General features: G+C 36.6%; 1 protein-coding gene across 1 annotated transcript in view; it reads left to right on the top strand.

Moving 5' to 3' along the window:
• Nucleotides 1-22,303, top strand: part of GUCY2C (guanylate cyclase 2C) — a 68,680-nt gene that overhangs the window by 19,444 nt on the left and 26,933 nt on the right. Inside the window, exons 9-15 of the mRNA XM_015061730.3 lie at nucleotides 5,639-5,724; nucleotides 8,142-8,253; nucleotides 14,567-14,648; nucleotides 17,732-17,837; nucleotides 20,773-20,835; nucleotides 21,407-21,478; nucleotides 21,941-22,045. Of these exons, the coding sequence (XP_014917216.2) occupies nucleotides 5,639-5,724; nucleotides 8,142-8,253; nucleotides 14,567-14,648; nucleotides 17,732-17,837; nucleotides 20,773-20,835; nucleotides 21,407-21,478; nucleotides 21,941-22,045 (626 nt within the window). The remainder of the gene's footprint in view (nucleotides 1-5,638; nucleotides 5,725-8,141; nucleotides 8,254-14,566; nucleotides 14,649-17,731; nucleotides 17,838-20,772; nucleotides 20,836-21,406; nucleotides 21,479-21,940; nucleotides 22,046-22,303) is intronic.

Here is a 22,303-nt window from a genome sequence, read left to right as displayed (position 1 = left end):
AGGATGGATTTTGAGCTATGTGGATATCTAATTTTCCCAGCACCATTTGCTGAAAAGACTCTTCCCCCCCATTGAATGGTCTTGTCACCCTTAGTGAAAATTATTTGACCATATATGTAAGGGTTTATTTCTGAACATCCTATTCCATTCCATTTGTGTATACATCCGAGTTTATGCCAATACCATACTATTTTGATTACTGTAGCTTTGTAGTAAGTTTTGACATTAAGAAGTGAGTCCTTCAGCTTTGTTCTTCTTTTTCAATTGTTTTGGCTATTTAGCATCTCTTGAAATTCCATATGAATTTTAAGATGGCTTTTCCTATTTCTGCAAAAAAAATTATTGAGATTTTGACAGGGATTGCATTAAATTTATAGGCTGCTTTGGGTAATATCGATTTCTTAATAATATTAATTCTTCTATTACATAAACATGGGAAGTTTCCATTTATTTATATCTAATTTCTTGCAGGAATGTTTTGGAAGTTTTTTTGTACAAGTCTTTCACCTCGGTTAAGTCAATTCTTAAGTATTTTATTCTTTTTGATACTATCATAAATGGAATTATATTCTTTTTTATTGAAATATAGTTGACACACAATGTTACCTTAGTTTAAGCCATATAACATGGTGATTCCACAAGTCTATACTTTATGCTATACTTGCCACAAGTATGCCTACCATCTGTTACCATACAATGCTATTACAGTACCAATGACCATATTCTCTATACCTTTGACTATACATTGACTATATTTCCTGTATCGTTTTTCAGTATGACCTATTCATTCCATAAATGGAAGCCTGTAACTGCCACTGGAATTGTATTCTTAATATCCTTTTCTGAATGTTCATTGTTACTGTATAAAAATGCAACTGAGTTTTGACTGTTGACTTTTTATCCTGCTACTTTGCTCTTTTATTAGTTTTAACAGTTTTTTGTGGAATATTGAAAATTTTCAACATATAAGGTCTTATCATCTGCGATTAGAGATAACTTCACTTCTTCCTTTCCAATTTGGATACTTATATTTCTTTCTTTCTTGCCTAAGTGCTCTGGCTAGGTATTCTAGTACTACGTTTAATAAAAGTGGCAAGAATGGGAATCCTTGCTTTTGTTCCTGATCTTACAGGAAAAGCTTTCAGTCTGTCACTATCAAGTATGATGTGGTTATGGGTTTTTCATAGATGAATTTTATTATGTTGAGATAGTTTCCTTCTATTCCTAGTTTGTTATGTTTTATCATGAAAAAGTATTTAATTTTGTAAAATGCTTTCTTTTCATCAGATTGATAAGGTCATGCATTTTTTCCTTCATTCTGTTATTTGTGGTATATTATCAATATAATATATCAACTTTCTCAACTTTTATATGTTGAGCTATCCTTGCATTCAAGGAATAAATCTTACTTGGTCCTGGTATATATTTCTTTTAATATGCTGCTGAATTCTGTTTGCCAGTATTTTGTTGAGGACTTTTATATCAGTGTTTATTAGGAATATTGATATAGTTTTCTTTTCTTAGTGTCATTTTCTGGCTTTGATATCAGATATCTGGCCATATAGAATGAGTTAGGGAATGTTTCCTCCTCTTCAGGTTTTGTTTTTTTTTAAGTTTGAATTTGAGAAGTATTGGTGTTAATTATTCTTTAAATGTTTGTAGAATTGATCAATAAAGCAATTAGATCCAGATTTTTTTTTTCTGTTTGGTCAGGAGATTTTTGATTACTGATTCAATCTCCTTAGTACTTATAGATCTATTCAAATTTTCTATTTCTTCATGGTTTAGTCATGGTAAGTTTTATGTTTCTAGAAATTTGTCTATTTAATCTAAGGTATCCAATTTGTTGCTATAGAATTGCTTATAATAATTTTTTTGGTAGAATTGATAAGGTCCCCAACTTTCATGTTTTATTTTTGTAGTTTGAGTCATTTTCTTATCTACTTAGCTAAAAGTTTGTCAATTTTGTTGCTATTTTTGAAGAACGAACTTTTAGTTTCATTGACTTTTTTTCTGTTGTTTTTCTCTTCTGTATTTCATTTACCTCTGCTTTAATCTTTATAATTTCCTTCCTTCTGCTAGTTTTGGGTTAAGTTTGTTCTTCTTTTTCTGGTTTCTTAAGTTGTAAAGTTAGATTTTTGATTTGCATGTGTTTTTGTTTTTTAGTGTAAACATTTACATCTTTAAATTCCGCCCCCCCCCCCCCCAGCACTGCTCTTGCTGTGTCCCATAGCTTTGGTATTTTATGTTTTCATTTGTATTTGTCTTTAGGTTTTCAAATTTTTCCTTTGTGATTTCTTCTTTGATCCATTAATTGTTTAAGAGAGTGATTTTTTTGTGTCCACAAATTGGTGAATTTTCCAGCTTTCCCTGTATTATTGAATTCCGACTTTATGGTCAGAGAAGATATTTTGTAAAATATCTATCGCTTTAAATCTATTCAGACTTAATCGTGGCCTAACATATGGTCTATCCTGGAAAATGCCCTATGTGCATTTAAGAATAATGTGTATTCTATTGTCGGGTAGACAATGTGTATTATATTGTTCTGTGTTTGTCTGTTGGATCTAGTTGATGTATTTGTTCAAGTCTTCTATTTCCTAACTTCTTTTGTCTTGTTATTCTATCCATCATTGAAAGTGGAATATTGAGGGGCACCTGGGTGGCTCAGTCAGTTAAGCGTCTGACTTTTGATTTCACTTCAGGTCATGATCTCACAGTTTGTGTGTCCAAGCCCTACACTGGGCTCTGTGATGACAGTGCAGAGCCTGCTTGGGATTCTCTTTCTCCCTCTATCTCTGCCCCTCCCTCCCTCTCTCTCAAAATAAACAAATTTTAAAAAAAGTAGAGTATTGAAATTTTCAACTATTATTGTAGAACTGTCCATTTCTTTGTTCAATTCTGCCAATTTTTGCTTCATGTATTTTGGTAGTCTGTTAGTAAGTGCATAGATGTTTATAATTGTTATATCTTCTTGCTGTATTGAAACCTTTATTAATATACACTATCCTTTTTCTCTTATAAACTTTTTTAATTTAAAGTCTATTTTGTCTGATATTAGTATATCCACCGCCACTCTCTTTCAGTTACTATTTGCATAGAATATCCTTTTCCATTGTTTCTCTTTCAACCTATTTATGTTTTTGGATCTAAAATGAATCTCTTATAGATATCATATAGAATCATTTTTTTAAAAATACAGTCTTCAAATCTCTATCTTTGATTCTCCAATCAAAATAAAATCTATTTTATATTTAAAGTAATTACTGAGAAGAAGAGATTTGTTTTTTTGTTTCTCATTTGTTTTTTTTTTGTTTCTCATTTTCTGCATTATTTTCTTCTTCTGTGTTTAGTTGATTTATTCTGTAGTGAAATGTTTGAATTCCTGTCTTATTTTTTTATTTATATTCTTTAACTATTTCCTTTGTGGTTGCCATAGGTATTATGGTTAACACTCTAAGATTACTACATTCTAATTTGACTTTATACCAGTTTAACTTCAATCACATTTAAAAAAAACTCTACAGTTTTAGGAGTACCTGGGTGGCTCAGTCAGTTAAGCATCTAACTCTTGATTTCGGCTTGGGTCATGATCTGACAGTTTGTAGGGTCGAGCCCCACATCGGGCTCTGTGCTGTCAGCACAGAGCCTGCTTGGAATTCTCTCTCTCCCTCTCCCTCTGCCCCTCTCCAGCTTGAGTGCTCGCTCTCTCTCTCTCTCTCTCTCTCTCAAAATAAATACATAAAGTTTGAAAAAAACCCTATAGCTTTAATACTTCCATCCCCACCTTTTTCAGACATTGATGTTGCAAAATTACATCTTTATACATGTGTGTCCAAAAATATAAACTGTGGATATTTTAAGCATTAGTGTCCTAAATTATGTCAAAAACAAAATGTAGCGTTACAAACCAGTTATAATAATGCTAGTTTTGGGACTAATTTTTAAAAACACATTCATCCCTTAAATCATGTAGAAAATAAAAAGTGGAATTACACACCATTGTTATAATAATGCTACATGTTATAATTGCCCATGCATTTGCATTTATTGAGATCTTTATTTCTTCATATGGCTTTGAGTTATTGTACAGTGTCCTTTCATTTCAACCTATGGGACTCCCTTTAGCATTTCTTGCAGATCAAGTTCTAGTGGTTATAAACTCTTTTGTTTATCTCGGGATGTCTTACTTTCACCCTCACTTTTGACAGACAGATTCATTGGATAAAGGATTCTTGGATGAAAGGTTTTCTTTTGGCATTTTGATCAGCCTACTACCTTCTGGCCTTCAAAGCATCTAATGAGAAGTCTGCTAAAAACCTTATTGAGTATCTCTTGGATGTGATAAATCACTTCTCTCTTGCTGCTTTCAAAATTCTGTCTTTGGCTTTTGTCAGTTTGATTAGAATGTGTCTCAGTGTGGATCTCTTTGAATTCATCCTATTGGAGTTTATTGAGCTTCTTGGATATTTATATTCATGTATTGCATCAAATTTGGGAAGTTTTTGGCTATTATTTCTTCCGATATTCTCTCTACCCCTTTCTCTCTCTTCTTCTTCTTCTGGCACTTCCACAATGCATATGGTGGTCTGTTTGATGGTGTTGCACAGGTCCCTTAGGCTCTGTTCATTTCAATTTTTTTTTTCTGTTCTGTAGACTTAATAATTTTCATTGTCCTATCTTCAAGTTCACTGATTCTTTCTTCTACCTGCTCAGATCTGCATTTGAATTTCCTTAGTGAATTTTTCATTTCAGTGATTGTAGTTTTCAGTTTGGGGATTCACTTTTGGTTTCCTTTTTAGGTTTTCCTTCTCTTTATTGCTATTTCCATTTTGTTCATACATTATTCTCCTGGCTTTATGTATCTCTTCCTTAAATTCTTTGAACATCTTTAAGACAGGTGTTTTAAAGCATTTGTCTATTAAATCCACCATCAGGTCTTTTTCAGAGATAGTTTCTGCTGGCTTATTTATTTTTTCTTTTGATTTGGACCACACTTTTCAGTTTCCTACTATGCCTTGTGATATTTTTGTTGAAAACTGGACATGTGAAGTTAATAATGTGATAATCCAGGAAATCACATGGTATATGAGAAATTTTCACTACTTTAGTAAATATTCTTAGCAAAAGCTTTTCACTAATAATTAGAAGGATTTATTGGCTGATTATATTTTATTTCATCCTAAATGCGATGAAAAAAAATTCCCTTCTAACTAAATACTAATTAGCATCTCTCTCAAAAATATCCATCAGAGAGGGGTACCTGGGTGGCTCAGTCGGTTAAGCATCCAACTCTTGATTTCAGCTCAGGTCATGATCTCATGGTTTTTGAGTTCATGCACCACATTGGGCTCTGTGCTGACAGCATGGAGCCTGCCTGGGATTCTCTCTCTCTGCCCTTCCTCTGCTCATGCTTTCTTTCTCTCTCTCTCTCCCCCCCCCCCACCTCTCTCTCTCTCAAATCAATAAACATTAAAATAAATATCCATCAGAGATCTCAGGGCTAGGAGCCAATGGAGATTCCTTCTGATTAGCTCATTAAGACAATCTTTCAGTAAAATAGGGCAATTTGAACCTATTTCATACCTTCTGTCAAAAAGTCAAAAATAACCTCTAACTTTTTCTGATTTTACCCTAGGGCATGCGGGTCCTGTGACTTTGGACAACTGTGGGGATATTGACAACACTATGATGCTTCTGTATACCTCCGTGGATACCAACAAAGTATGTCTGACTTCTTATCAGGAATTTGGGGTGAAGTGACTAGGTGAGGAGGATAACTACAAGGCAAGTGATAGAAAAGGAATTAGAGAAGTTGTGTTTAAAAATCTGCAAGTTATTTTTTTCAAATTCACAATTATGCCCTACTTGAGACTGTATTCTTTAAGCATTTTGGCCCATAGACCTTATTTAGAATATCCATACTCTATTGACTCTATATAAGATACTTAGCCAGAATATATTGATATAAATACCAGACTGTTGATGGGATACCAATTATAGGATGACACTTCTGTCCTAAGAATTGTTTATTCATTTCCACAGCTAAAAATTTCAATGAAACATTCCCTGTTCTCTCCATCTGAATTCATAAAAATCATTAATTGTGCAATATTTCTGGCACAAGCCATCCTATAATGTCATGTTTTTATTCACATTATATGTATCTTTTCTCCTCACCTACATATAGGTTCTTTATTTTTTAAAGTTTATTTGTTTTGAGAGAGAGCAGAGAGCAAAGCAGAGCAGAGAGAGAGCAGAGAGATTCATAGAAAGAATCTCAAACAGGCTCCACCCTGTCAGCACAGCATAGGGCTCAGTCTCACAAACCATGAGATCATGACCTGAGCCAAAATGAAGAGTCAGAAGCTTAACCAACTGAGCCACCCAGGCACCCCCATGTAGGTTCTTTAAAGAAAGGGAATGGGTCTTACTTTTCCATGTTTCCAGTGCTTGCTTAGCTTCTTATCTGGAATATAATTAATGGCTGATCAGCATTTAATTTAAAATCAAAACACCTATCTGTATGTCACCCAAAATTGTGCCCATCGCAAACTATGAAGGCCACTGTTCTAGCCAACCAAATGGTCAGTAGAAAGTATTTTTCTTTAAGACATTGTGTCCTCACATAACTAGGAATCTAAGACAAAGAGTTATTCATTTTTTTATGTAATTTTACCATGTGATCATTATGACATCTTTAAGTCATACATTTGGCATATACGTTGACCCCCCCCCCTTGTAAAAGATATCTGTAATGGGAAATATGGCAAGCTAGAGAAAAGATGTCCAGATTGAGAAAGTTAAACCAGAAATTTGAGGGCGGCATTTCAGAAAACTACTCCATAGTTTACAGTTACTATATAAACCTTTAATATAATGCTATATTTCACGTACATTTCATGGGAGTACCTTTAGAAAAGTGTCACCAATGCTCCAGTTATTATAGTAACTACAAAGATAACTATACTCCCCTCTAAGTTATTTGCACCTAATGATTCCTTTGGAGAGAAACAAATACATGACGATCCTACATCATCCTCATAACTGCTTTTCAATATAAAAAATGTTCTGTACACTTACTCTCTCTGAAGGAAAATCCAGCTGAATTTTTCAATAATCTAGTGCCAGCAGTTGTGCTGTATAATATGTATATACAGGCAACCAGGGATTAATTCTCAAAACACAGGGATATAGATAAGCTATTCTGTATCCAGAGAAAGCCTCAATAGAAAGTCAATGTACTATACCCGAATGTTAGGATATTTACTATCCTCAATATATGCAATTATAGATCGTACTTTCAAGTTAAAAGTATATTTCTACTGCTCATGCTCTGTCTCTTTCTCTGTCAAAAATAAGTAAACATTAAAAAAAATTAAAAGTATATTTCTAAAGATGTAAAACTTTTGTCCAGAAAGTTTTGAAGGAATGGTGTTGAATTTAGAAAGATGGTCATTTTTCAGACGTCTTTTACAAAACCGACTCAATATATGCAGCAATATTGTAAGGCTATATTAATATATCCCATTGGTGGATTGCTTGAAAAAGAAACCTTTTGTTTTAGAAGCCTAATTAGTATCATGTACAAGACAGCATATTAGAGCAAAAGGATAGAAGATATTTGAAAAGTATGTAATTGATAGAATTTAAATGTAGCATTATTTCAGAGCCCCTTGACCTATATCAAAATAGATAATGGATTTTACCTGTGGTGCATTTTCTCAATATACTGTTTTCAAAGCAACTTAATATTGTGGAAAACATTGGTGCTTCACTTGTCATGTGACTTAGAGTTAACCATTAATTTCTTTTGGTCTCTCTTTTAACATTTGTAAAATGAGAGGCTTGAACTAGTTCTCTAAAGATGAAAAGATTCTATATTGGATAGGAGTTACTCATACAATGTATGATCATAAAGAAACAAAATAATTGACCCACATGGAGCTTAAAGCTACTTTCATGCTGTGAACCAATAAGTGGATGCTACCTAGCTAGCTCCTGGCTGCAAAACATTACCTTGTTTCATTGAGAAGTGTTACTATGAAATTCAAATGTCATTGGGTAGGACAGTCTCATCAGAAGTCATTCTAAAATGTCTTTTTCTGTTCATCCTTCTTCTTTTTCGTGCCCTGGCACAGTACAACGTTCTATTGACCTATGACACCCATGTAAATAGGACTACTCCAAAGGAAGAAACCCCCACATTCATCTGGAAGAACCACAAACTTCCTAATGATATCCCAGGCGAGGGTAAGATATCCTTTGGTGAATTTTCTTTCCCTGAAATGGCTTTTCTGGTAAGGTAAGCACATTCTATGGTTTATACAATTAGCCTGCTTTTATTTTTTTGTTTATTTTGTTTGTTGTCTGAATTAGATTTGCTAGGCTTGTAAAATGTGGACTTCCCTTCCCAATGAATGATATTACAGTTCTAATTAAATGCTGAAGCTATCCCTATTCTAATTTAGCTATACCTCTCTTTAATATGTGTCCTACCTAATCACTGACAAAAATTAACCTATAGAAAATTAGTTGCAACAATTGGCAAAGTGAACACAAAGACATATATTCTTAATGCCACTTACTCCTTTTTACTGCAATAAACTCAAAGTATACATATTTCAGCAAGAAACACATGATGCCAGCAACCGTCAGTCATCAGTGAGCATGGCTTCAAAAGTCTCCCCCCATTTCCTCACAGGATATATACTTGGGTTATAATGATGATTACCCATCTACTTAAGATGAGATCCTATAATATCATGGAAAGCCCTAACATGACTATAACTTCACCCATGCAACTTCCGATGTGACCATATAACATTGGCCATCACTGTATAGGGTCAGCTAAGTATCTCCTGGGCAACAAAGTCTCAGGACAGTCTGGCTTAGCCAAGGATTACTACAATAAATAGTAAGTAATTTCACATTACTAATCTATTTTTAGGGGAAAAAAAAGTTTAAATTTGGACAAATATTTATGCCCAAGATGCAAAAAAAAAAAAAAAGTGGAAACAACATTAATAAAATAATTTAGAAAAAAGTGATACATTCATAAATGGTACATCATAAACCAATTAAAATATTTACAAAGAATTTTAAATGACATGGGAAAACTCACAAGGTAAATTAACAGGAAAGTGAACAAATTTTTATTTAATAAGATGCTATTCTTTGTAAAACTATGTTAGAAATAGACTGTAAAGAAATATTCTAAAATGTTAACAGTGATAGCTTCTGAATAATAGGATCCTAGGAGAATTTTTTTTGGCCATTTTATGTTTTTCTTAATTTTCCAATTTTTTCCATGACTCTGTATTAATTTACCATTTTTAAATACTAAAAAATAAACTATAAATATTTGTCTTCCAGCCCTGTTCTAATAACCAGAAACTGAGGTCAATAGGACTTAAAGAGAAAAGTTGTGTTTTGATGCACTTGCTTGTGTTAAAGTTCTTGCTATATTTTTAGTCCTCTTGTGTTCCATGAGTCATATATGGTTAAAAATGATCCCTGTGTTTTTATTCAGTAGCCATATGCAGTTGACTAAAGCAAAGAAGGATGTGGGAAGTGGGGATCCCATTCTTTTAAACAATAAACAATCCCAAACTGACTTCAAATTTACTGCTATCGTTGCTCTTTTTGAAAGTTTTTATTTTGATTCCAGTTAATATACGGTGTTATATTAGTTTCAGGTCTGCAGTATAGTAATTCCACACTTCCAACATCACCCTGTGCTCATCATGACAAGTGCTCTCCTTAATCCCCATCACCTATTTCACCCATCCCCCAGTCTCTCCCCTCTGGTAACCATCAGATTGTTCTCTATAAGTAAGAGTCTCTCTCTTTCTTTCTTTCTTTCTTTCTTTCTTTCTCTCTCTCTCTCTCTCTCTCTCATTTTTTCCCTTTGCTTTTTCATTTTGTTTCTTAAATTCTACATATGTGTGAAAGCATATGACATTTGTTTTTTTCTAACTTATTTCATTTAGCATGATACTCTCTAGCTTCATTCCTGTATTGAAATGGCAAGATTTCATTCTTTTTGATGGCTAAATATTCCTTTGTAAAATACCACTTCTTTATCCATTCATCAATTGATGGACACTTGGGCTGCTTTCATATCTTGGCTCTTATAAATAATGCTGCAATAAACATAGGGCTGCATGTATCCCTTTGAATTAGTATTCTTATATTTTGGGTGGTAAACACCCAGTAAAGTGATTGCTGGATCATAAAGTAGTGCTATTTTTAACTTTTTGAGGAACCTCCATACTGTTTTCATACTGTTTGCATTCCCACCAACAGTGCATCAGTGTTCCTTTTTCTCCACATCCTCACCAACATTTGTTGCTTCTTGTGTTCTTGACTTGAATCATTCTGACAGGTGTGAAGTGATATCTTATTATAGTTTTGATTTGCATTTCCCTGATGATAAGTAACGATGAGCATCTTTTCATGTGTCTGTTGGCCATCTGGATGTCTTCTTTGGAGAAATATCTGTTTGTGTCTTCTGTCCAGTTTTAATTGGATTAATTGTTTTTTGGGTGTTTTATAAGTTCTTTATATATTTTGGATACTAACCCCCCCTTCTGTAGGGTTGCGTTTTAGTTTTGTCGATTGTTTTCTTCACTGTGCAGAAGCTTTTTATTTTCATATAGTCCCAATAGATTATTTTTGCTTTTGTTTCCCTTGCCTCAGGAGATATATCTAGAAAGAAGTTGCTATGACTGATGTCAAAGAAGTTACTGCTTGAGTTCTCTTCTAGGATTCTTGTGGTTTCAGGTCTCACATTTAGGTCTTTAATCCTACCCAAAATAATAAGATAAGATACTTAGGAATAAACTTAACCAAAGAGGTGAAAGATCTGTACTCTGAAAATTCTAAAATACTGATGAAAAAATTCAAGATGACACAAAGAAATGGAAAGACATGTCATGCTCATGGATTAGAAGAACAAATACTGTTAAAATGTCTTTACTACCCAAAGCAGTCTATACATTTAATGCAGTCGCTGTCAAAATACCAACAGCTTTTTTTACAGAGGTAGGCCAAACAATGTTAAAATTTGTGTGGAAGCAGAAAAGACCCCCATACCCAAAGCAATCTTGAAAAAGAAAAACAATACTATCATTGCTTTTTAAAGTTGATTTCTTTTCATGAGCAAGCTTTTTAAAATTATCTGTAGAACCATCTGCAAGCTTCCTAGGTTTAACCACACTTAACTTTTAAAATGTATCTCTTTTCTCATGGATTTCTGCAACTCTTTACTTCTTTCTTTTGTAACTTTTTGAGTTACAACTATTTTTTTCTTTTCCCTTAATTATAGCCTGTGGTACAATGTCAGCTTGTATTTTTAATATACTTCCTTAAGAGTTTTGGGGTATTTGGGTTATTCAATAGAAGGATCTGTGCTTTATAAAATGCTCAACTTCTCAAAAAGTAATTTTTGGGAGAACTCTCATTATTTACCTAAGAGACATCACATTAAATATTCATATTACAGGGACATTGTATCATCCTGGGCAACTTCATTTCATCTTCATTTAGCCAGAAAATTCAGTTAGCCGGAACTTTTCATTACTCAACTGTTACTACATTTAACTTCAAACTTTATAAATAAAGTAATTCAATCTTTCAAATAGTAAACAAGATTTCATCTGGTCTTTTATCTGGGTACACAACTGCCAACTAAGTGTCAGAATGTTTCAACTGAGATAACACTATCACTATGCTTTCATTCATTCTACAAAGATTTACTTAATGCCAGGGAATGTTCTAAACCATCATCATCTGCCTCCTGGGTTACAATAACATCCACCTGACTCCCTGCTTCAGTCCTGCTTCCTGCCCACCTCTAGTCTAACCAACAGTGCCACCAGAATGAAAGCATGGATCCAGTCATATTGTTGCATTATTGCTAACACTCAATTGGCAGCTCTACCTTACCCATAGAATAAAGTCTAAATGACTTATTACAGCACAAAATGTCCATTTATCTTCTTACTTCTCCAGACTTATCTTTCTTTCATCTTGCCTGAAATCCCTTCCCTACTCCCTCAACCTCCTCCTATTTCCTTAAAAAAATGGTGGGAGGTGGTCTTGCAACCTCGTGCCCCTGTGTCTTCAGTGATGCTACTCGCTCTGATTAAAATGTATCACTCCTCCATACAACTGGTAAACAGCCACTCATCTTCAACATTTAATTTGAATTTCATCTTTTCTAAGCTTTTCTTAGCTTCCCATTGATCTTTCCCAAATCCCACCAGACTTCTAGCATAGAATTTATATCACACTTATTGGTTTACACATCTTTTTAAACCATATACTGTGTGAGTGTAGGGTCTATTCTTTATTCATATCTGCTTGCCCTACTTAGTGCCTTAGAAGAGATGGAGGGAGGAAGGAAGGAGAGGGAGGGAGGGAAGGAAGGAAGGAACAATATGAGATAACTATAAATTCATTTCTACTCAGCACTAATCCACCCTGTGTTAATTTCAGTCAATTTACTTCTCCAAGTGTTAGTTTCTTCCTCCTTCAAATCAGGACATCTGTTAACTAACTCTAAGATTCTAACTATCATATGACTGTGGGCTTATAAAATCATTCTACCTTCACTGTAAATGGAATTAAATAGAATGTGATAACCACAGCAGCAGAAGCTTGACCTTTGAACTAATGTAATACTGTGACTTGACTAACTTAAGCAAAACTGAAAAGTATGTTGAATTAACAACTGCTATAGTTAAATAGTATATAGTATATTTAAATATGGTGCAGTGAGATGTTCATACTGTAGGGGGCATATAGGAATTGAGATGGGCAATGACCCAGCGGAAACTCCCCCTAGCCCCTCCAATTCATGTTCTAGTCTAGGGGGATGTGTAATCTTAGTAGACTGATGAGTAGAATCATTGATGAGTAGAATTGTATTTCTTGTATTGACTTCGTTTTTTGTGTGGAATTGGAGAATGATGGCAATGGCAGTGGTGGCTAGGTGAGGGAAGTGATGATCACAGTAATAAACAGAATTCACACAAACGTGCCCATACTGCAACTCCAAATCCAGAGTACTAATCAGTTTCTTCCCTGATGAGAACAGAAATCCAGCGCTCAAATTTTCACTGTTGTAGGTTTTCCCTTAGCAGAAAACAAGATAACAAGCAGAAGCAACATCCTACATTAGCAGCAAAGCATAAATTCTTCAACACCATCCCTTATAAAAAGCACAGAGGAAATTTTAGTGACGAAAAATTCATGCATGTGATTTTTAAACCCAATAGTAGAAATATTCATAGTGGAAAGTGAGTGTGCCTGGTCCCGTCGCTGTCAACTTTGGTCTCTCAATCATGTCTGACTTTAGTTTGTTACATATTTCTAAGTAATATGCATATCTTTCTTGATTTACAAATATTTGAGGTTATCTGTTTATTTCTTGTACTGATGAAAGATTTAGTTCATCTTCACCAGCCCTACTTTTTTCTAACCTTTTCTCAATATAGCTATATATTTTTTGTCAATTCATTTATTGGATGCCTTTGTAGTTTTAATTAATACACATACGTTTCTAGTATTATTCTATCAACTATATAAAAAACTTCTTGCTTCCCAACTAGTGACCCTATCCTTCCTTCTACCTCCTTCTTATCTCCCAGAGTCTCCTGTATTTCTCTTTAATTTTTCATAGTTGATAATATCTGTTTTGTACCTCTATGAAGCCCTCTGCCATTTACCTACAATTTGATTCTAAAAGCTGAAAATTAGTAAACATTTTCATCATATTTATATAAAGCTAAATAGCACTCTGTCTATTGGTTAGAATCCATTCCATTTCCCCTTCTTGAACTGAATCCATTGTGGCATATATGAACCATGACTTTCTTGCACAGTTTTACTATTGCTGCTGTCCTTCTCAATAAAGCCTTGTTCCTTTGTAGATTCGGATTCTGCTTCAATGCTTCCTTGGGTTAGATCCACATTTTCCTGGGTTTCACTTACCCTTCTGTGAGTCTCTTAAATCCCTCCATCCTTACAGCTCTACCTACAACTAGTGTTCTGATAAAAAAGTCACTTACATTCTTCAGTGACTTCCCTCAATGACCTGGTAGTGCTTGGGAAGGACCAGCAGGCAACACTGTCACTTGGTATTCTACAGTGACTGACTTTTCTTCTGATTTGTGCTTGTTCTCTTTCTCTATGAGTCCTCCTTAGGTATATGAGTTCCAAGGATATTAGGTGGGCTTCCTACCAAAATTATCTCTGCACTGAAAACTATTTTATGTTCTTGTAACATTTGGTGATTCCCATAAGAAGTACAGTGAGCAGATTATAAGGATAGCTGGAATTAAACCACTTCCCCTGGCACATTCCAGATAATTTTCTTCAGAGACCACAGATACAGGACCCGAACTACCAATGAAGACATTAATAAAGATCAATATTTTTTTAAAAGTTTCTCCTTTCCCTTTCCTCAAATCATATTATACAACTAGAGTCTTTGAAATGTTTTTATTCGCTCTTCAAAGATCCTTACTAATGCATTTTTTCACTGTCTTTTCTGCCACAGGCCCTCAAGCCCTGTTGATTGCGGTCTTCACCCTTACAGGAGCTGTGGTTCTGCTCCTTCTCATCGCTCTTCTGGTGCTGAGGTACCTGTCACCCTCTTTGTCTCACTGTGCTCACCATCCAGAGAGGGAGGGAGCGGGAGAGGGAGAAGTCTGATGCCATCAATGATAATGTACATTCACAAGAAGGTTTCTAGACAGATCGAAGATCATGAAGGCATTCTGCATCAAAGACCACATCATGGGCAGAATGGTACTGAATAGATCACTTACAGCTTGGTGTCAGAGGGACCTGAACTCCTATCTAGCTCAGTTCTGTGACTTACTAGTTGTGTGATTTTGAGTGCATTATGATGTGTTACTTAGCTTCGGTATCCTCATCTGACCTGTTGTGAGAACTTGAAATGAGGTGTGTATAGTGACAACCATATAATGGGCACTCTATAGGTAGAGACAGCCATTCTGCTGTTTATTGGCATTTTGTGGGAAATTTCAAAGTCTCTATATGTTCAGTCTGGAAGAGTCCTTTGAAATCATCTACCTCCTCCTGTTTTCGCATGGGGAAAGGGACCCAGAAAACCTAATGGCTCGTCTTTAATCATACCACTGGATAGTGTGTAGGGCCAAGACTAGCAGTCAGGCCTTCTGACCATCAGTTCCACGGTTGTTCTACTCAATTTGGACATATGGATTGCCCTGCACAGTGACAGAGGCATAATGTATACTCAGAAATATTTTTGAACATATAAATGAATGAGTGAATATCACACTACCTCTTAATCTGTGTATGTTAAACACACAAAACTTTCCATCATATTATATTGTCAGAATCACCCCCATTTCCCAACTGAACCAGATAACAATTTTTCTCTGTGTATCACACATGTTGATCTGTGTGTCACTATACTTTCTCATGAGAGCATCCAAACTGTTCCATATCAGTTAAAGTTTTCTCCAGGAAAGGAAGTAGATTTCTCTGTTCAGTCTGAAGGCAGAATTTGACTCCTGTAACTGCATTACCCCAAATTTGAGATGTATATACACATATACAGTGTATTGCGGTCATTTAGTTGAAGGTAACCAGAAACCACAATTTGAGGATAATAAATCCAGTCAATAGCAAGGTCACAATGTGGCAGTTGTCCTTCAGAAACCAAGTCCAAATGATTGTCAGCTTAAGATAGGGGTAAATCACAAGGTAAGAGACAATAACGTGCAGAAACAGGCATTTTCCATTTTCTTTAAACACAGGAGGCAGAGATAGGGTTTCCCAATGGCCAGAGCAGTGATGTGTCCAAATGAGATCTGGTAGACAGATGTTATTCACATAGTTCTCCATTACAGCTGCCTATACAAGAAAAGTAGTGAATGATTTATGGCATCCTCTGATTCAATATGGATGACAGTTGGCTCTCTTGGGTCCCAAGAGTCTTTGGGAATGCAGAGATGAGAGCCTTCACGGCTATAAGACTACTTTGCCTCCAGGTCTTAGGATCATAATCATTGGTCAGTAATATACTATTTTATATGTACTTAATAGAGGAATACTCAGAAAAGCATAGGAAGAAAATAATCATTTCTGCTTAGGGGACATTAATAAGGACACACGGATGAGGTTAAGAAGGTGAGTAGAAGTTTGTCAAATGACCACAAGCAAAGACAAACTCAAGGACAAATAGCTCAATAGAAAAAATTCAGATTCTAGAATCAGACACAGCAAGCAATGGAACTTGGAATACAATAGAGGTGATATTACAAGTCAATTGGGAAATAATATTGGCACAGTAGGCTTGCAACATGGAAAAAATGAAATTAAAATCCTAAAAAAAAATGAAATTAAAATCCTACCTGAAACTATACACAAATATAGAGTTCATTCCATACGGATTATAAATGGAATAAAGACCTGAATGTGAAACTCAAACTTCAAAACTTAGAAGAAATTAATAGAAAATGACTTTGTGATCTCAACTAGGAAAATATTTCTCAGTTAAGTTACAGAAGAAAAAAGTGAATGTGGCCATAATGAAAACTAAACTTTCTATACAACAAAGTTAAAATAAGCAATAAACTAGTGTTTGAAAAGACATTGAATCTCTCTAGTAATCAAAAAAAATGGGGATTCCTGGGTGGCTCAGTCAGTTAAGTGTCCGACTCTTGATTTCAGCTCACATCATGATCTCATGGTTTGTGAGTCTGAGCCCCACATCAGGCTCTATGCTGACAGCACAGAGCCTGCTTGGGATTCTCTCTCTCCCTGTCTCTCTGTGCCTCCCTTGATTACATGTGTGCATGTGCTCTCTCTCTCTCTCAAATTAAATAAACACCTTTTTTTCTAAAAAGAAAAGCTTATATTTTGAAAAAATGAAGCACAAAGCAGCAATTAAATACCATTTCACATACATCATAATGGTAAAAAAAAATAGTTTAATAATACCAAATGTTAAGAATATGGAGGAAACAGGAATTCTAATGATGGGTGGGTCAACTGGTGTAACCACTTTGGGAAATAATTTGTCAATATCTACAAAAAGTTGTGTTTCCTATAACCCAAGAATTCTGCTTTATCTGTTCTGTCTGGGAGAAACACTTTAAAAAGGTGACATTTTGAATGTTGAAATGCGTGTTACATTTTCTCTATGCTTTTCTATTTTCTTTACACACTTATTTTTTAAAGGCACAAATGCATAAGAGGAACTGGCTTGTTTAGGAATCTGGTATATTCTCTGGTGGCTTAAAAATTACCATTTTTGCTTTTCAAGCTTAATTTGTTTTTGTTTTTTCCTTACTGTTTCCATATCATCAGTTCAGATTCTTCATTATAGTGAAGAGCTGCCTTAGTGAAGGACCTGAGGAGAGGGGAGAGGAGGCGAGGGAAGGGGAGAGAAGGGAAGGGGAGATGGGGAAGGGGCAATGGGGAAGGGAAGGGAAGGGAAGGGAAGGGAAGGGAAGGGAAGGGAAGGGAGAAACACATCAGAAATCCTTATAGCTCCACTAATAGCCAGAATTCACCACTCTAAAGAATATGGAGTCACACCATGGGGCTAACCTGTCTCACTGCATATCTACCTGAGAATATCAGTGTTCTAAATTTCTCTTCGTGTTCAGAAGCTAAATGGCATGAATGTTAATAAAAAACCTATTGACTGGTTCTATTCCTTTCACAGAAAATATAAGAAAGAATATGAACTTCGTCAGAAAAAATGGTCCCACATTCCTCCTGAAAATATCTTTCCTCTGGAGACCAATGAGACCAACCATGTTAGCCTGAAGGTATGAAAGCTAGAGCTAGTGCAACTTGCCAGATATTTGACATGACTGGTAGTGTGGTAAGAAATGGGCCAAGCAGGGATCATTTGTTGGAGAGTCTAGAACTTAGACATTTTCTAATTCTCAGCTTCCCATGTTTTCATTGATCCTCCATTGCCCTAACATAGACGTCAGGATAGAGAATTTGAGTTCCACTTAACCTTGGCTACTACTCTCCCCATCCTAAGGATGTATGGCTTATCTTGCTCATTGCTGAAGAATGAGGCCTCTGCTGATATTTGCCTGCCTTCTCCCTCAGCCAGGAAATATCACAGCAGCCAGTAATAATGCCTCCCCTTGAGTGCTGTCAATGCTGGATCCATATTATCTCATCTGCAGTGTTTCTGACAAGGAACTCAAGACTTAAACTTTATCATAACTTTGCTGATGAGGGAACTGAACGATGTGGGGTTAGGAAACAGCTGCAGGAACGCACACAGCTAATGAGCAGGATTACTGACAATAAGAGCTGATGCTGAGCCCTTCTCCTGTGCCAGATGCATTGACCCGTTTCATCTTCGCCCGAGTCCTGTGAGGTTAACAGGTTAACTTCAGGAACATGGCCACAGTTTGAACCTAGTCTATCTTACTGTGAAGACTGAGATCCTAAAACCTATCTTTGACCGTATTTTTATCAGAGTTTTTATACCAAAGCATACTAAGAGAAGAGGGAGACCCAGAACCTCCACGTGAAGAGATGAGTGGGGTCCCTCAGCCTTGGGCCGGGTCAGGTTTGTCCTTGGAGCCACCCTACCAGCTCTTGTCACTCCACCCAGCTCCTGCATGTTGTCTCCGAGAGCTAGGACCCCCTCACACTATACGAGGACTAGGTCTCCCTTGCCTCCAGTAATGCTCCTTCTCTGAACATCCTTCCTGTTGCATTCAGAAGCTCACACATAAAACTTCTATTTGCAAAGACCACTCTGTCACAGGCAAGTGTCAGGATAAAATCCACCTTGCAGTAATTCACAGAAAGGTAGAGACAATCATAAGACTATTGGGCTTCCCAAGAGAGAATTTTTGGACCTAAATGACTAATTGGCAGGACCCCCGGAGGGGAGAGGAGACCTCTAGAAGGAGCGAGTACTCCTCTGCTTCTTATGACACCAGCACAGGCTGCCACGTGGCCCACCTCTGCACACATCCAGCCATGCCTCCACTCCTCACAAGCCTCCCCCACTGTCTCAAACCTCACGTTTCATGTTTGTTCTTTTTGACGAAGCCTAAAATATCGTGTCTCTGTCTTCTTGAGGTGTAAGTATTCCTAGAAATATAACCCATCCATCCCTCATCAGACATTACAGAATTTTTTATGTGTTAATTCAATCAGATTAGCCCACTCATCTGGCTAAGGAGTATGTCTTTGGGACAATAAGTCTTTGGGACAGAATAGAGGTGATTCAGGGCATGCGGAGTCAGAGTCACTCTGAATTTCAGGAAGGCTGGGGAGCAGGCAGCCAGGAACTGGCTGTAAGGAGAGGTCTTCCAGTGCTGTGAGTCATGTGGAGCAGGGAGAAAGCCCCAGGTGGTCAGCCAAAGTCAGCAAGAGGGGAAAATGCCACACCACCACACAGGCAGTGGTTCAAATCCTGTATACGCGCTGAAGACAGAGATAAGGAAACAAGACCAAGGGACGGGATGAGAAAGAGCACATTCCTGTACTAAAACAGAAAGGAAGAGAAAACCAAAGTAGCCAGACAAAAAGAGAAATCAGGAAAGTCAAAGGGATGAGTAACAGATGAAAAAAAAAAAAAGATGAAGATGATGATAATTCATTTGAGGATAAAACACTTAAGCCTGTAAAACAATTTCACAAACTTTATTGCATTTGATACCCAGTGTCCCTGTCAGTTAGGATTTCCCAGATAAGTTACTAAGGTTCAAATAGTTTAAGTGACCTAATCAAGGGCTCAGTAAAAAGAATATGACACAAGACAGCAAGCTCACATACTGCTGTCTGTCCGTATGTGACACTTAGTGCCATTTAACCCTTATGTAGCTCATTTGTAAAATGAGAAGAGGAAGAGAAGACAACTGACATTTATTAATCTGCATTGTGCCAGGCATCATGCTTGGAATTTGATGTACTTTATTTCACTCAAAAGGTGAATGAGATAGGTTGTAACCAATATTATAATACATCACAGGTTTTTATGCAAACCAAATTGAAAAGGTTCTATGAGATAGGTTGTAACCAATATTATAATACATCACAGGTTTTTATGCAAACCAAATTGAAAGAGGCAATAGTTTTCAATCTTTTTTCTGCCCTTGGACCAGAAGTCTGGCAGATCAAGAGCCATATCTAGCCTGTAGGGGTGTGTGTGTGTGTGTGTGTGTGTGTGTGTGTGTGTGTGTGTTTCATTTAATATTTAACATCTTTTCAAATTAATTGCCAAATATAAAAATTTTGGAATGGGACAGGAGAATCCACATTACCAGCTTCTTTTGACAAATCAGATGATCTGGCAACTCTAGGCTGAACCCAGAGCTGCCCTCCTTAGACCCCCGGCCCAGTGTCCTCACTTGCATTGCTAACTGGGCCTGAGGCACGAGTTTCCAACTCAAGTGCACAACACACTTCCCTAAGAGCACCTGTCTATAGCTACAGGCCAAGATTCCCAGTAGAATGGGCCAGAAGAGAAGGAAGCAAAGGAAATCCCTGGCTGCAGTAGGCCACAAGCAGGGAGGTAAAGGGTGGAGGACCCAGAGTTAAGCTTGAGAAGCAGATCCCTGGAAAGAAGACCCTGTTGGAGAGTGAATGTGAGTAGTGACAGGGAGCCTGCCCAGCATGCTGTGAACCAATAGATAGGGCCCACCTGGTAGAGTCACTCTGCCTTTGGCAGCAGATGGGACAAGATACGAAGTTTCTATAATAATTAGCCTTTTCTTGTGCCAGATCGATGATGACAAGAGACGAGACACAATTCAGAGACTCCGACAGTGCAAATACGACAAGAAGGTGACTAGTCTCCTCTGCTTCTCTGAACTCTCAGTAGGCTATGTTCCAAGCCTGCTACCCAACATTCCCCTGGCTCCTGATGGTAGCAGTGCAATGGTGGGGGCTGGCCCGAGGGGCTCTTCTTGGAGCTTATCACAGGGATGGGCAGGGTTCTGCTTCAAAGGTACCAAACTCACAATGGTGGGAAAATTGAAAGACAGATAGAATTTTTAAGAGGTGGTAGAGTGTAAGAAGGAAAAGAAAAAAATAGAAGAGTTCAGAGCAGTCCAAACTACCCTAGTGTTCTACTTTGGCGCATTGCAGTGGGAATACAACAGTCCCGTGTGGGACTTCTGTATCTTCTTTCCTCCCTTTCTCCCTCCCTCCCTTTTCATTTAGTTATTCTTAAAGAAACATTCAAACCTGAGCCTAGGCAGGCACTGGGAACCTAAGATATAAATATCAATAAAATAGTCACTGCTCCCAAGAGCTTACAGTATGCTGGGAAGATAGACCCACAGCAAATTATTATAATATGCATATCGGTGGTCATACTACAACATTATCTCCTTAATTCAATTGATTTTTGTAGCGAGTGATTCTAAAGGATCTGAAGCACAATGATGGCAATTTCACTGAGAAACAGAAGATAGAATTGAACAAGGTATGTGTCTCCTACTTGAAATCCTTAAATGAGAAATAGCTCACTCCATCTTGCCTAAGCACCAAAGTTTCCAGTGGCGCAAGATGTTATTGGGGATGGTGACAAGCCCTCAGACCAAGAAATGGGTGACTATACTCCTCTTGGTTGAAAATTCTACCAGCAGAAGTGGAAGAATGGTGTTTGATGGTGTAAAACATATTAGAAATCTATTAGCATGTCCTGGAAAATGGCCCTGATAGGATTTGAGCATAGTCAAAGGTTCATATTCCAGTCTCCTCACTGAAAAAAGCAAAACTGTTGAGTACGATGTAGCGTCAGTAAGAAATGTACTGACATTCAAATGTATCAAGAACAATACATCTTCCCAAAGACCTAAAACATGACATGTTTTATTAGCATATTAATTGTACTGTGGTGCTCCGTCCTGCCTGACTTGCTTTGTAAATAAACATGTTATCTTAGTTGCTTCAGATGGACTATTACAACCTAACCAAGTTCTACGGCACCGTGAAGCTTGATACCATGATCTTTGGGGTGATCGAATACTGCGAGAGAGGATCCCTCCGGGTAAGGAGCCACGATCATTTCCAATTTCCTAACTAGTCACCGTATGGGAAAAAAAAGATTTCATAGAAATTTTAAATGTTTACCCATGAAACAACATCAGAGAATTATTATGTCCATATGCTTACTAACTAGATCACTTAGATTTTGTCAACCAAACTTAACTACAATTTTACAAAAAAAAAAAAACACAAAAATAGTCAAGAGCGTAGACTTGAAAAAACAGAGAACAGATGTGGAAAAGTGAGTGATAACTTCTAA

The sequence above is a fragment of the Acinonyx jubatus genome, chromosome B4, assembly GCF_027475565.1.
Source record: "Acinonyx jubatus isolate Ajub_Pintada_27869175 chromosome B4, VMU_Ajub_asm_v1.0, whole genome shotgun sequence".
In the NCBI taxonomy this organism is placed as follows: Eukaryota; Metazoa; Chordata; class Mammalia; order Carnivora; family Felidae; genus Acinonyx; species Acinonyx jubatus.
The sequence above is the reverse complement of the archived record's forward strand: the minus strand, read 5'-3'. Positions and strand labels throughout refer to the sequence as shown.